Genomic DNA, 16,792 nt, shown 5'->3' with positions numbered 1-16,792 from the left:
CCCTTCCTAACCTACCTTAAGTATATTGGTAATGAGTTATTGTTATATATTCTTGTGTCCATAAAGGTATCTGGGAGAATATGGGTGTGGCAGGCAGCTGAATTCAGAGCACCTGTGTCTAATACTGCCATAGGATAAAAGGCCAACTCCCAGTATTGTTCGAGCTCTCTTTCTCACCTTGACTCATCCCAGCAAGCAGCTGCAGGCTTTTGTTTTTCATTTGATTCTAGTTTTGTTTTTACTCCACGACACCATACACTTCATTGTTCACACATTCTCACCTACATTACTCATGCTACTGATTGACACACTCCATATTTGCAATTATTTCTTCAGTTGTTTACTTTATTATAATAAATATCTTTGATTTATTGCCATCCGTTGTGTCCGTTCCCATGTTTGTCATGGCCTAGGAACCGGGTTATGACAGATCACTTTGTAGAGATCAGTCTTTTTCTGTTGATAAGTGTAACAAAAAAAAAAAAACACATTACTTTGATTCAGTGTTTTAAAACAATACAACATGAAAACTGCCATGGGCCTCTTTTTATATGTGCTATATCTGTCAAAAATCCATAACAGGTATATTACAATATAATTGCCATAAAAGCAGATTACACTAAACCACCTATTGCCATTTAATAAGTTTAATAATGCCATTAATAAGAACAAATTTGGGGTAAAAAAGAAAAAAAAAAAAAGCCCACTGACAGGTTTTTATCCTTTCTTTATTGGTAATTCTGCAGTTATAAATTGTTGTAAGTTTCTCATTGTCTAATAATCAATCAAGTATGATGTTATAAATGTATGTTAATAAGTCATTAATGGAAAGTGTGCAGTTTTAAGTGTTAATAAATGGATTTTGGTGCAGATTCTCTGCAGCCCTTTTCTATAAACTGTGGTTATTTAAAGGGAGTTTGAAAAACATGGATACCCAAACATTATAAATGCTTTATATCTGATCTGTTAAGCATCAATCATCATCAAGTATCAATAAAACCATTCATTACTAATCTATAAACCCTCTATATAGGTACCATTATTAAAAAGTGGTACCACTGTCATGAATAATCAAAAAGTGTGTTTGTTTAATCAAAAAGTTGATCAACATTAGTGTAAAAAAAACAACCTCAAAGTGAGTTTATTGATTGCTCACAGTTTGATTTATGAGTCGATTCCAACATAGCCTTAAAGGAAAAAAAAACATCTTACTCACAGGTGGGAACACTAAACAGTCCACTAATGTTATCTTGCATAATTACACTGCTACTAATTGGTAGTTCAGCCGCAGATGCATTCAGCCGGCTGATGATTTTAAAGAGCCTGATACACGCTGTGGGCAACCCACGTACAGAAAAAGAGCTACGTAATCTTTGTGTGTGTGTGTGTGTGTGTGTGTGTGTGTGTGTGTGTGTGTGTGTGTGTGTGTGTCACAGACAGACAGAAAGACAGACAGAGGAGCATCTCTTCTCTCGCATCAGCATCACGGGGTTTAAATCGCTCTTTCTCCATCACTGAGGCGGAGGCGTCTCTCTCTCTCTCTTTCTCTTTCTCTCGCTCTCTTTCTCTCTCTCTCTCTCTCTGTCAGTCTGTCTGGAAGACACTACACATCGTCTTTGGAGTAGTAGTTGTAGTTTGGAGACAATAAACCGGTTGCACTGCTCTTTAGGGGAATCTCCGCTGTCATCCCGGAAGACTCACCACATTGTCGCCTCAAAGGAAGTTGAAGCAAACAGGTGCGTGAATCACAGCTGTATCTCTAGTTCTCTTTCTCCTAAAAAATATGTTAAAATCATTCATTTAAGAATACCAGCTTGTGTATTATTTTATCTTCCTTGTCGCTTTGCAATACAACAGCTCAGTTTCACCTTTTTTTATTGAAATTAATAGTAAATCCATTCATGGTTTCTCAGTTGGGCTGTAGCCAGTTCCTACAGGTGGGATTTTTTTCATCAGCCTCAGAGAGCAGGGCTGCTCGTACCATCTGCACAGATATTGTATTTTTTACATGGCGATACTGGCTTTTTCAAACCTGTCAGAGAAGAAAAAGTAGGGCGGTGGCATCGTTTTGTGTCTATAATACCGAGCGCTTCAAATCCGGGAGTGCCTTTTTCCCTCATTGCGCCTGTTTTCTAACATCTCCGCAGCTGCGTGTGCGTGTAATTTGGGAGCCAATCAAGCAGCCATGGACGCCTTAATGAAGGGCTTCTCTAAAGCCAAGGATGGGGTCGTGGCAGCGGCGGAGAAAACCAAGCAGGGAGTGACTGGAGCAGCTGAGATGACGAAAGATGGGGTTATGTTTGTCGGTGGGTGCTGGGAATTCATCTGATTAATGATCTTTTTTTTATAACAGGATGCTGGTAAAAAAAAAAAAAATGGACAAAAAGCTTAAAAACGTTGTTCATTGTTAAAATATATATATTTTAAAATATTATTATCATTATAATTATTATTATTTTACACAACAATCACCTCTGAGCTTGAATGACACATATAACCTTGACAAGCCATCAGTTTTTAATTTTTTATTTATTTATTTATTTTATTTTACATGCTGACTAACTGAGCTTCACTTGGATTTTCTTTCAGGCACCAAAACGAAGGATGGAGTCACAACAGGTAACAGCATACATGAATGAAGGCTTAAACGCATCTGCTCCATTCCCTCCTCTCCTACACATTTTGCATTCAGCCCTTCTTGTTGACACTCGAGCGAGAGTTTTACTCCAAGTACATAAAAGCAAAAGCGGAAAATGATACCGGATCCTCAGGTGGTCAGTAAGAAAGATGTACTGTGTAAATCTGCAGGTGAGTAAGTGTCATATTTCACCGCCTAACTCAGGAAAACCTGTCGAACTCCCCATGGGCCATGCCTCGCCATCCCTCATACATAACAAGCAGGGAATCCAAGGGAGACCGCCTGCTATAGGCATCCAGGGAAATAGCTGTAAAGTATAGCAATTAGCATTTCATAAACTGGGATTATAAGAGAAATTCGTGATGCTTGAATGTCTTATTAAAGCCTCTAAATGAGGGCGGAAGGAAAGGAGTAAAGCACCAGGATATCGTCTCTCCCAGTGGACCCAAGTGGCTGCACTAGACCTATGATCAGATAATCTGCTTTCAGGAGGTCCGCATAAGCAGAGATGATGACCTATAGCAAAGAGCAGCTGGGTCGTGATTAATTATTATGTGTAACACAGTTGGACTCCATCATGATACAGTGTGGAGGGCAAAGGAAGTGGACCGAGTGGCCTTTATGGCTTCAATCAAACACTTGTTTTAAATGCAGAGAATGTCCATGTTGATGACATTTTTAGCCTTAATTATAACAAGGAAGTCTCACTGGATTTAACATTTTAATTTGCAACTGCAGTTACACAAAGTTTACACATGAAAGTCTCAAGAAACACACATAAAAACCAGATGGACTGATATGCAAAACTACGAATGACAAAGCAATGAGCTGAAACAGTAAAAGGCGGGGTGAAACTCGATGAGGCCTGTTGAAGGCTTTTGAAAGGGAAAATGCCTCCAGGCTGTTCTTCTTGTGGTTTTTCAGTTCACCAAATGACACTAGAGGTGGTGATCCAGTTTTAGTAATGTAGGGTGTTCCAAGTAGAAGCAGCAGAGTATCAGTCTATAGTAATTAGTCTTTATTCAACTCTATAGACCTCAGGTAGCCCACAGTAAGGCAGGAAGTAGATTTCACCACATTTGAAAATACCGTTGCAAAAAAAGGAAGTAGCCAGGTAATGTGACAACAAAAGCTTTAGATCCTATTAAGATTGTTTTTAATTCTCATCCAGATTCATCTTTATTCAAGCAAAAGTGATATTTATTATAGAGAATATGGCATTTTTGAAACAAGAAACATCACAATATGTCCCAGTGTTCCCAATATTTCCAGATGTACTTTTACAAGGAAGTGGGGTTTATGTGATCACCACCATGAGTCTATTTGGGGTTTTTTTGACTGTGATCACCATGTTGAAACCGCATCAATCGCATTAATTAATCATTTTTACTTTGCATATATGTTTTGGAAAGAAAGAACAATTCAGATTTTGGTGACCTTATGGTTGTTTTTAGCACCTCCGTCAGGTCAAACTTTGCTAGAAAAATTCAGTCATTAACCCTTTATGTGTAAAAGTGTAAAAGCTATTAGACTTAGATTTATCTGCCATATATCGCTGATAACTGGAGAGACGTCACTAAAGAGCAGCTCCACTCACATTACATTTCCTTCCAGCTTTGAAATCCAGTATCATGAGATCTGTATCGTGTTAATGTCTCTTTCTACATGCTGATCCTCAGAGGTATTGAGGCTCTATAGAGATACACCCTCCTCAGCTGCTCTTCTTCCATCCCTACAGTTGCAGGTAAAACTGTGTCTGGAGTGTCTCAGGTGGGTGGAGCCATGGTTACCGGGGTTACCGCTGTGGCCCAGAAAACTGTGGAGGGCGCAGGTAATATTGCCGCTGCCACTGGACTGGTCAAGAAGGATCCAGCCAAACAAGTAAGAGAGATACCTGAAAATTGTTTTGTGCTAAGAAATCATATATATTGTATGTTGATGTGTAGGTGTTTGTTTTGACTTGCAGAAGAAATTTTACTTAATTTTCTGTGGTAAAAGCGCCCCCTACATTAATTCTCTCCACAGGCATGAATTTTTCCGACTGACAATGGAGATACTGTTTGATTGGTACCATATCTGTGTGGGCAGTCACTAATAATAGTTTATAATAACACTGACTTAATAGACCCTTTACACAGCAGACATTTTGACTTGTTAAAGCAGGAAAAAGCACAGGTGGAGTCAATAACATCAACGATGGCTGCATTCCATATAGGTGAGCCAGTTTCAGGGTCCTGGTATTGTGCATCCTTACTCACTGACTGGAATGTCGTTAATGATATTATTTACACCACACATTTTTCCTGCTTCGACAGGTCAAAATGTCTGCCATGAAAAGGGCCCATTAGTCATGGTTGAGACTCCTCCCAAGAAAAACAACACTATAGGTCATAATGTCAGTTGGCCAAAACTGACCTATAGTTACGTTTGAGTGACAGATGCCATCTTGCGGCCGTAGTTATTATGACCCGGAGAAGTGGCGCAGTTCAGATGACTTCTGTATAAGCTGACAAATTTCTTCATTCAGAGGTGGCAGGTTGGGTGGATGGTTTGACTTGAAAAAAGTTGACGTTGGACTTTTCTGCAGGAGACTGCTGTTTGTTTCCCGTTTCCAACCATGAGTCGGGACAGTTTTTAAAAATTTTTTAATTACAATCGTCCTTTAACCTTAACCCCATGGTGTTTACTGTTGCCATGACAACGAAGGTTGTCTAACTTTAAGGAAGTAGTAACTTTAACCCACACCACGTTTTTCAAACCTTAACAAAGTGATCATTTTAACCCAAACCATGATCTTTCCCTAAATCTAACCAAGTGGTTTTTGTGCCTAAACCTAACCAGACCTTAACCACAGCGTTTTCGCATCATAAAACATCTTTTTTTTATTGTAACAGTTTTGAAAAGCACAGATAAATTATGTTGTGCTGCCAATTACTGCCAATAGAGGCACTATATTAGAAAATGCTCCAAAGTGACGCTCTGGAGTGTTTGGTCAAACAACGTATTTGGTTGCTTAAATTGGTGGACTTGTTGCATGGTTTGGGTCTTTTAGCACTTCATATGTTATTAGACTAAGTGTTGCTAAATGTTTTGACAGTTTGGTCATTTGCCATCATCCCCAACTTGACCTATGAGAAAGAGACAGCTAACGCTAGCTAGACCCCCTATTTTTTTATAATAATAATTAGAAACAGTTTTTCTATAGCACAATTCATACATAAAATACAACACTATGTGCTTTACATAAACATAAATAATTGTCACATTTAATATAAAACAATAAAAGAAGGATAAATCAGTAAAATAATGTACCTTTTCAAAAACTGCAGTGTTCAGGAGCTGGCAATGACTCAGCAGGTGTAAAGATTACATGGGCAAAAGCGAAAAAGTCTCATGAATCAGTTTCAAGCTAGGCTAACTAGCTTCCTCTAGCTCTCTAGGTTCCACTTTCCAAGTGGAAATTAGAAAGTAAACAAACTTAACAGTACAATGCGTCTTCCAAAACGCTGAATGTTGAAAAGGGACAGACTTCTTCAATTGCTAACAATACATGGCCTCATTGAAAAAAGGGGGGAAAAAATGTCAGTAGGCCTCCAGTCTATAGCGCACAACTAGCCAAGCCATCCAGTAATCTGCTGCCACCCAGAGGCTTGAAGCTTAGACAGTTTCCACAAATATGTCAAACAAAAATATGCACAATAGCTGCAGTGTTAACTATCATAGTAGTATCATAGTATATTATAGTTTCCTCACATAAGAAGTGAGGAGAACTGAAACTTCAAGTTGATTTTACTGCTTTGTGTGACCACACAAATGCTGGATGCTTACACTTTTCCACAAAAATATGGATATAATGTTTATAGATTCAAATTTAAACACATATTTGAAGATTGTAGTTCGCAGCAGAGCACATTCCCTCCATTTCATGCCAGTGGCTGCGAGCCATAACTCTTCACTGTGTCAAAATGGCCTCCTGACCTTGAGTCATTTGTCATCACTTCTCATATCTGCTGGCTGTCTTTCTTGACTGAAATGAAAGCCATTACATATTGTTAGCTTTCCTGCATTGTTCATCAGTCAGTCTGGCCTTCGTTTGTCCAAAGGAGGAGGAGGAGGAGGTGAAGGCAGTTTACAAAAAAGTCAAATATGAAAAATGATTATCTTTCCTCTGTTTAATTTTATTCTTCAATCTCCGAATTTTTCTATTTCACTCTCTCCTTCTCTTTAGCAAGAATGTTGATAGCTGTTCATGTGGATTTTTGTAAAGAGTCAGACTAATTACCAGCAAGGTTATTTCTTTGGTATTTTGGGGGTTTTAGCAATGTAACTTTAGATTACTTTGATTAGATTGGCTACACAATGATTTGAGTATTTTTAGACTTAATATTGTATATTTAGCCTTACAAACAAAGAAAAATTGATAATATCATGTGAATCATGATATAATTTCACATTTCACATGATAAATTCACATGTGTTTTTGAGAAATTTCACATGTGACATGTAAGACAGCACATGTGAAAACATTTATTTCACATATAATATCACATGTGCAACACTGTTTCACATGTGCTGAATACACATGCAGACAAATGTAATCTATCACATGATGAATTCACATACACAGTAGGTACAGTATGCGATTTTTGGACATAAATTCATGAATTTCACATGTGATATTTTTTGTAAGGGTAAATTTGATCTCTTTTAGGCCAATAAAAATATATAAATAAATAAAAGATTGAGTATTTCTCCACCAGAAATGTAAATAGTAATTGACAGAAAACATAACTTAACATTTAACAGTTTAAATAAAACATTAAATTGCATTTGGATAACCTGAACTTCTACAATCCTGGTCACAGTCTAGGATTGTCTGTTCACATTTGGATTCAAAAGCCTTTGAGACCTATTTATACTGCACATTTAATTATTCCACTGTTATTTGAGATAATGCACTTTAATTACACCTTGCCCCCTAAATCTCTACATTTTCACTTTTACTTTACACTAATTCCTAAAAACAAACACGGAAACTCTTCAGCAGGCCCTCACGCTCAAATAATCACTGTTCTTCTTCTGTAGTCAGACCGTAGCAGCTACACTTCCCCATGCTGCCACTGGTTCATATCTGGATTAATAAGGTGTTAAAATCCTTAAGGAAGGACTAAATTTGCTTGTAATTACCCTCCTTGCTCATAACACTGCTGTGAGTAGCAGGAAATGATAAGCCAATCAAATATTTCCCAGGGCAATCCAAACACTTTGTTCAGTGTTTGTTGTGATGCTCAATCTCCCATTCCTTAATTAGCGATGGAACACAGGGGAACCCATAACAATAATTTAGACACCAATAGATAACAGCACACACGCACACACACACATACACACAGCTCTTTAGCTCTTCTTTAATTGGCTGTGATTAGTTAAAAGTACACTGTAAAAAGATAAGATACCAAAGAAATTATCAAGTTGTTTTCCTGCTGATGGCAACAACTGACATATGTTTTTCAGCGTGTTCTTTTTGATTTTCATTGCCGGCAAAAAAAGGCCTCTTACATTTGATTTCATTATCAAAGGATGCATGTGGTATTTCCCACAAACATCCAAGTCAAATCCTTTCATCTTCCTTAGTGGTTGAGTTATTAAGGCAGCTAGATAGCTAATCGTGCGTTTGCCCTGAGGGATAAAACACTGACGGAGCTCCACCTGGAATGTGATCCGACTGATTATGAGCAACCCTGACAAGCCAAACTGGCAGGCAGAACAGACAAACAGATGGACCAACAGCCACAGTAGAGTAGACTGACTGATGGAGATGGAGAGGTGGATGACTGGTTCGTTGGTGGACTTACTGACTGACTGACAGAGGCATAAACAGATTTTTAAAAATCCAGGTATTCCCAGCAAGAGATTGACATGCAGACAGCAGCAGATCGTCCTCATTAAGCCGTCATTCCCAGAGGGCTCAGCCATTAAACGTCATTTATATTGATTTCATTTTTTAAAAATTGATGCCAGGTTGAGAGAGCCCATCAAAAATTGTCTCCTGTGTCTGACACCCAGACACACACACACACACCCACACTAGCAAACACAAGGTGGTGGGATGCTGAGTCTGCCGTTTGATTAATCTCCTCATCTGGCTGTTTCACCAATTCATCAGCTGCTGGTGACTCATATCAGGGCACACAAACGCCAGCAAGGTAGAGGAAGATGAAAATGGACTCAACAAACACATCTTATTGCTCAGATATTTTCAGCGGCATGCAATAAATTCTAGCTGAGGCTGCTGTATTCCCCCTCCCCAGGAGGCGATATCTGCTCAGAAATTGCTATGAAACAATACAGTCATTGTAGGCAAGGTGTTAACTTTGATTTGCTTTGAAGATGAAGGTTTATAGTTGATATTTCAGGTTTGATTTGTTCTAAAAAATAGTGAACTTTTGGCCAAAGTTTGATCTGACCACAGCAAATAGACAAGGTGGTGTTTATTGCTGTTGTCCAAGTATGTATGTGTGTTTGTGTGTGTGTGTGTGTGTGTTTGTGTGTGTATTTACACGAGCACATGTCTCTCTGGCTCGGCTGTGTGAACAGATGGAGGCTTGATGGGTGGTGTTAAATGCAACAGCAGGAGGAGAAGGTGCAATAACTGGTTTAAGGATATGTCAGCTGGCGAGCGCGACACACACACACACACACACACACACACACATACGTGCACACATCTCTGTGACCGCACCCCATTAAGGAAGGTCAGTTCAATGGCACGGTGTAATCAAGGCATCCTTTCAATGAGACAGGAGAGAAGTAACCCCTCCCTTTTCTTCATTAGCGCTTCATAGCTCGTCTCTTTCTCAGCAGCCTTCTCACTCAAAATGACCGCTAATCATTATAAACGTTATGAAACAAGAGTGTAAGTGGCTTTCAGTGTGTGCAGGGACAAGAGTGGGGTGAATTATGTGTGCTGTTTAGATATAAAAACATGTTTTCTTCTGTGGATTCATCAAAAGTTGTCCTTGGATAGACGTGCCTCAACAATCACTCGATCAGTGATTCTTTTTCTTATTTGAAATCTTACTTATTTCAATTTAAAGTGTCCGTGGCTCACCTGGCTTAAAGGAATTGCAATTACAAAGTGGTACAAAAAAGAACAGAAACTGCACATTACAGTCTATTCAATTACATTCTCAAGCTTTCAGTCATAAACGGTCTTATGTATATATACAGTAAATTCCAGTGTTTAGCCCCATTGCAAATATCTTTGTATCCCTTGTATATCAGGGTCAGGGTTTGTTATAATGGCCAAGGATGCATCCATACAAAGGCTTGTGAAATGTTACAAAGAATATATGCACATACACGGAGATGATGAAAACTGTACGCATATGAGGAGGCATAAAGCCAAGGTTAATTTTAAAAAAAGAAAAAATATATAAACAACATCACACTTTCACAGTTGTTTAATATTATGTGTAAATATGTAGTATTGCACATATTTTATCATTTTGTTGGTATAACCACAGCCCTGTTCTTCATATGTGGATAAATAAGTTAGCTTGATTTAATTGTAGATGATTAGACACAAACCTGGATTTGATTTAAATGGATCTGGAGCTGTTGACAGGGCAATCTTGTTAGCTGTATTATGGTGATAAAGGCTGAAGCATGACAACTTCTTTTCAGATGCAGATGACTCTTTTAATTGAGTTTAGTTAGATAGAGCGAAAGGATTATGTTCAGGTAAAAGGTTTTTTATGGGACTTTGTCATTTAAACTCTAAAATGTATGAACATTTGAATCACAAATACAAATTGTACACAGTTGGATTGAGACCGTCTATCTTAGATAAATTTCTGCATGTTTCATATGTTATAGGTAAAATTATAGCAATTACACGATTGATTTCTGAACTAAGTTTGCTGGAATTATTACAAATTAATCACAAAATCTAATCTGCTTTACGAGAGATTTTGGTAGGTTGCATTGCATAATTAGAATATGTTAAAGGTGCAGTGTGTTGTGTTTAGTGGCATCTAGCAGTGAGGTTGCAGATTTCAACAAACTGAATATCCTCCCTCCCCTTCCAAGCATGTTGGAGAACCTAAGGTGGCAGCGAAACTCAAAAAACACGAAATGCGTTCTCTAGAGCCAGTGTTCAGTTTGTCCGTTCTGGGCTACTGTAGAAACATGGTGGTGCAACATGGTGGGCTCCATGGAAGAGGACCCACTCCCTCTGTAGATATAAAGGGCTCATTTTAAGGTAACAAAAACACATAAATTCTTACTTTCAGGTGATTATACACTAATTAAAACATACTTATGAATATTATATTCCATCTCTGTTAAGTCTGTTACACTAGATGCCACTAAATTCTACATGCTGCACCTTTAAAGGTGGTTCTTCAATACATGCAGTAAAATGTGTTGGCTGAAGCCACAGTTCCATGTTTGCCAATCATGAGTATAATCAATCATACTGTATGATTAGCACTCATCTTAAAAAATAAGATCACACTATTATTCAAGGTAACAAATCAAACCTCTAACTGTATTTGAAAAGTGTTTGATTGAGAATTAAAAGGATCATTCTAGCAGGTTAACATCATGTTAGACTGGATTAATAAAGCCTTAATAGGAGCCCAAATGTATCTATGTCCATTGCTTATTTGGCCATTAATCATACATAGATAACATAATGCAAGTTTGATCATATTCAGAGCAAAAAAGAAAAAGTTTTCTTATTTTTTGTTTTCCAGAGTGACGACCCCTCAGCACCACAGAACATGGCAGAGTCACCGGTTGATACTGATACTGCTGATGTCACAGAGGTAAGACTCCTCTAGCAACTGGTGGACGCAAAACCACAGTCAGCAACATGAAGCATAATCTCAGTTTGATTGTTTTAGAGAGAATTATAACCTCAGTGAGAGTAAACAGAACGAATCATCGCAGTTCATGGATAACTATCGTATGTCTTACAACTGAGTCGGACTGGATTTAAGGGGAAATTTCTTCTCATTAGTCTTCCAATCAATTTGATAAATCAGCAGGAACAAAGATCACATAAAGCTGAAGGAGAAATGGGAATATGGGAAATTCATTCCATGTATTTAGATTTTGAAGGTTTGTGTAATATATGACGTTGAGTGGAGACTTTCAATCATAACACTTAATTGATTGCATACATTTCAGTGTGGGTGGTTTCCCCAAACATTGATTGATGATGAATCTTTTACAATATTAGAAGCACATTAAGTCAGCGTTTCATATGTCAAATCCTTCTGAGGACAATTAAAGACTAGCAGATTAGAGAGGTCTGTGGACTATGTGACCAGAGTAATAAATAAACCGTCCGTAATGGGTGTTGTAACATCATCTCAGCGATAAACAGGTGTAATATCATTATGCTGTATGTTGATGTTTTATTCAAGGATAAAATGGATCACATCACAGCAGTCATTTGTATGCAGGACGGTAAATTCACAGCTCACTTCTCATCCCTCTTCTCTCTCACAGGAGGACACCGATGACTAAGCTGATTGAGAGGCTTCACAATCAAAGATCAATGACCGAAAAACATTCCATGTCGCTCTGCCAAGTCCCATCGTGCCTCGTTTTGGTCCTTTATGAAGTCTGTGCCCAACGTCTGTGTGTGTGTCTGTGTGTGTGTGTATGCGTGTGTGTGTTTTTTTCTGTCTGTGCTGTTACGTATGTCCGTGCGGCAGTATCTGTGTAAATGTCGTAGTGAAAGAGAGGTGTCGTGTGATTGTGTGTATTCATGTATGTGTGTGTCTGCGTGTGCCTTTTGCACATCAGTGAAAGGGACCTCAGGTGTGTGTCGTACGTGTGCGACCGGCTGTCATTTACAGTGACTCCCTCCCACTGAGAATGCCACCTGGTCCATGTGTGTGTGTGTGTGTGTGTGAGTGTGTGTATGTGTGTTTTCTGTCAACCGTGTGACTATGTCAATAACTCAAACAAGGAAATATACCACAATTTACCACTTAAAGCACCTAAGTGTCTCTATACAAATGAACAATTTACAGTGATCTGTTTGAAATGGAAGCGTAATGATATTCTCTATTTTTGTCTGTATACTGTCGCTGTTTTTTGCGGTGGACTATAAAGTGCTGAGCTATTTGTGCATTCATATTGTATTTTTTAAGTTATCACTGCTAAAACAAATATATCTCATATTGAATGGACTTTTGAAAACCAAGAGCATGTAAAACAATTCAGCGTGACAGCTGTGATATGGATTTATTTGGATTTAAGTGTTGAATAAAATATGTAAAAAGTGTGTTTGTTGCTTAAGTGTTGTTCATTTATCTGTACTGTATGTTTACATGTGGGGTCAGTGATGTAAAATTATATATAATATAAACAAATAGTGAGTGTTTCGCTCGTCCATCAGATAAAAAGTTATAAATGCTTAGATCAGAGTCCCTGTACGATATTATAAAGATTATACAAATGTGTAAACATTCATCATAAGATATCAATGGGATTCAGAGATCTAATAATGTATCAAAGATAAAAATCTTCACAAATACAGAAGGATTTTTTTCCAGTCAAATAAGAATATATACAAAAACCTTCCATGTAATTACTATTTATGCTCAATTATACACTTTCTAAACATAACATTGCCTTCATATGCAATTTATGATACAATTAAATCATTTGGTGCAAATCTTCAAATTGCTCATCATCTATAAACAGCATCAACAGTAATCACTAATCAGAATGAATTTGGCACCGGATACAATGACTTTTTCTTCCCCGTAACCGATACAAAATATTTTCCTGATTTCATCGTGTATTATCGAGAATTTACCGTGATCCTGTTGTTTATTTTATGTCCTGTGATGTATTTTAATGACACCATTTTTAAAATTGCTAACACATGTTTCTCAATTCTGAGTTTCAATTTTAGTCACTATGGACTAAACTGTGAATCACTTTTCACTGCTTTGAAACAGAATGCATTTAGTGACCTCATCTTTTAACATTGATGAACTTTTTCTCACTCAAACTCAACTACCACCAGTATTTACAGTCCATTTTACACATGCTTAAATACTATCATTATAACTGTTTGAATTTACATTCAAAAGTGTAATATAACACCAAATCACTCTAAATTAAACTGCAATTTCTGCAAAACCTACATTAAAAAAGAAATCGAAAGAGGAATGCATAAACTCCTAATTGGGATGTACAACACGGAGCAGAAGAAAAGTGAAACATAATGCTACCTGTTGTTTGTGTTTTTTTAGGTCATCGTGTAATGAGTGACAAAGTTTTCTTGTTATGAGTCAATGTTCTGGTGAAAGAGATGATCCTGAAATATGAAGTGTTTTGGTTGCATCAGTGCGTTTTGGACGTGAGATCATGCATTTTTGTAAACTGTGTTAAAAGACTGGAAAGTGATCTCAGCATAGAGAAATGTGTGTTAGCATTGTGAAAAACAAAACAAAACTGTAATATTACAAGTTGAACAACTCAAGAGGTTTACATGGTTAAAACAACTAAATTATCACAAGTGTAGATTGAGAAAACATAAACACTGTGATGCATGAACTCAGCTAGATGTCAAGTCATTTATTCCATCTCATTATTTTTACCCTTTATGAGAAAGTAGGACAAATAACAGCCAGCAACAACCTCTGTGTGTGTGTGTGTCAGCTAGTTGGGAAACAATCACAGGGAGACAATGGAGGACAACATGTGCTCATGTGCACCAATAACAGGTTGCTGTTTTAAGGATTTCAATATCTGCCAAGGATTTTAGTGATTTCTGCCAAGGATGTATGATTAGATGATCTGTTATTATTGGTACATTTTCATCAGAGGAAAATATGTCTTCCAGCATTTGGTTTAAAGGGAGTAATAATCCTGCCTGTAGCCAGTGAACCAGTGTGTCATTACAATAAAGCGTGCTGGCCTTGACTGCGTGCTGTACCCAGCTGTCCAGCAGCAGCAGTACACACAGGTATAGTGTGTGTTGTACGATAGAAAGAGGAGGTAAAACATGTACTAACAAATGTCAGTCCTTGCAACCAACTGCTCCAAGATCTTTCCTCTGCGAGACAGTTCTGCTCCATTAACACCGAGAGCACCAAATGCATCAACAACCTATTGCTGATAAATGTCCCAATTTTAATCCCACAGCATCTCACCGCCTGTACTGTGATATTAGTTGTTCACATCCCTCTACAGCTGCAGTACATCTTCCTTGACTTTTTGTACTTGTGAGTTCTGAATCCTTGTCAGCAGGTGTGACACAAGACAAATCCTTGAAAAATGAACCACTTTTGCTAAGTAGGGGTACAGAAATCCTCTCCTCACAACATTTAGTTAAAGCTATATTACTTGCTGATATAGACAGGCCTTTATTAAGCCTGAATCACTTGAAAAATTATTCACATAAAAGTCAGTACTCCCAGGAAAACCGTGTGAGTCATTTAATTTGCTACCCTTTGTTTGTATTGCTTACTAATGAATCCCACAGAGAGGAATCAGCAGTTGTATGCCTCCAAACATTGTTTTCCATCCTCACTAGTTATCATCCATAGCTGTAAACCGCTGTTTCCTGGAACATCCCTGCAGTCTCAAAGTAGTCGATAACTCCTGGTTGGTTTTGTTTATTGAGGCTCCATGCAGAGAGTGACATGAGATTTAGGTTGTGTATATTTTTATTTATTCCATGAATGATAATTTGAAACTATGTGGGAAAACTCCTGATGTAATTTGGAAAAAGATACTTGCATGTGTGGGAGATTTTAACCAGTTAAGTCCCAGCTCAACCAACACCTTCATGGCACTATTGATGGTTTTGACATTAATTTAATTCAATTTATTTAATTTTCTGCAGGAAAAACAGCAGAGCAATGTAAAATATCACCAGCTGTGGGCCCGACTCAGTTAAGAAACTGTTTAACGATTGGTTTCCTGCTGCCCCACAGTGAGGACAAAGGCAACAAAATAGCATAAAAACAAGACAAACAAAGAATAAAAGTTGACAAGTTAGACAAAAAACATTCTTTATATATATAGTCTGAAAAAGATACTTATTTTAAGAGTGAATTCTCACTAAAAAAGAATACAACACTTGGCAAAAAATACCACAAAAAATGGATAAAAGATTGATTATTGAAACGTTAGACATTACAATTTTCATTCAGAAAAAGAAGATATCTGTACAAATGCTTAAATTATAAAAAGGACTGCAGTATACAAACTGTGCACAGAAAAAGAGTCTTGAACCATAGTTATTGTTCACGTATGGGACATGTTTGCCAGTAAAACTGAGAGCAACAACCAACTCTTGGACTGTGTTAGCTGCACCTTTGTGGTGCAGGGAGAGTAAAATCACACATTTTTACTTCAGGGATGAGTATCTTAAGAAGAATCAAAGTTTCATATTATCAAGTTTTGTCTGAGAGGTGAGAGAAAAGTAGCGACTTCCAATGTCACACCCTGGTACAAAAAGACCAAGGAGTAGACTGAATTACCAATGTCACATAATTGTGCCATAGTTCTCTAAAAAAATGTGTATAAACCCTGCACAAGTTTCAATTCTGTCTGAGACGCTCTTTGTGGCCCCATAAAACCCCCGTACTCAAGAACTACACCGGCAGCAAAGAGAAGTAGGACATGTAGGACCTGAATGTCAGGTTTGCAGGACAAATCCAGAAAGTTTAGGCACTACACCAGAGGAATGCTGCTCTACAAGCTGAGCTCAAAGCCCTGCAGAGCCACTACAAGGAAGCCCCTGCAGTCATCAGCAAGGAGGAAGGAGCTGAAATTCAATCAGTGTAAGAAAGGAGCTGCTGATATCAAGTGAGGATACCTTGAAGAGGTTGAGGTAAGGACTTCAATGTATCTCACCAACCTCTATTTTCCATTTTTCAATCTGACTGCCTTGCTTGGCTTCTACAGAAGAAGAGGAGATGATCCTCAGATAATTTTGTCAAGATGTCGACAAGGCCACAATGTGAGACCCATCTGGACATGGCTTAACACATGCAGGAACCGCCAGGACCTCATCAAGCTGAAGCTGGATGCAGAGATTGCCACCTACAGGAAACAACCTGAGGGGGAGGAGAGGAAGTGTGGAATCATCACAGCAGCTGCAACAGGTAAGTA

At 38.0% G+C, this 16,792-nt stretch overlaps 1 protein-coding gene across 1 annotated transcript; it reads left to right on the top strand.

The window, feature by feature from the left end:
* Positions 1-1,167: 1,167 nt before the first annotated feature.
* LOC122968582 (alpha-synuclein-like) lies at positions 1,168-12,941 on the top strand. The gene is made up of 6 exons (XM_044333934.1): positions 1,168-1,736; positions 2,148-2,306; positions 2,590-2,619; positions 4,377-4,519; positions 11,398-11,469; positions 12,158-12,941. The coding sequence occupies exons 2-6, from the start codon at positions 2,186-2,188 to the stop codon at positions 12,173-12,175; spliced, it is 384 nt and encodes a 127-aa protein (XP_044189869.1). The 5' UTR covers positions 1,168-1,736; positions 2,148-2,185; the 3' UTR covers positions 12,176-12,941.
* The last annotated feature ends 3,851 nt before the right edge of the window (positions 12,942-16,792 follow it).

This window comes from Thunnus albacares, chromosome 18, assembly GCF_914725855.1.
Source record: "Thunnus albacares chromosome 18, fThuAlb1.1, whole genome shotgun sequence".
NCBI lineage: Eukaryota > Metazoa > Chordata > Actinopteri > Scombriformes > Scombridae > Thunnus > Thunnus albacares.
This window is presented reverse-complemented; position numbering and strand designations above follow the sequence as displayed.

Excerpts from the sequence above, each read along its gene's own strand:
- LOC122968582 (XM_044333934.1), top strand. The coding sequence starts at position 2,186 with ATGGACGCCTTAATGAAGGGCTTCTCTAAAGCCAAGGATGGGGTCGTG. Across the intron at positions 2,307-2,589 it reads AGATGGGGTTATGTTTGTCG|GCACCAAAACGAAGGATGGA; the intron begins GTGGGTGCTGGG and ends ATTTTCTTTCAG. Across the intron at positions 2,620-4,376 it reads GAAGGATGGAGTCACAACAG|TTGCAGGTAAAACTGTGTCT; the intron begins GTAACAGCATAC and ends CCATCCCTACAG.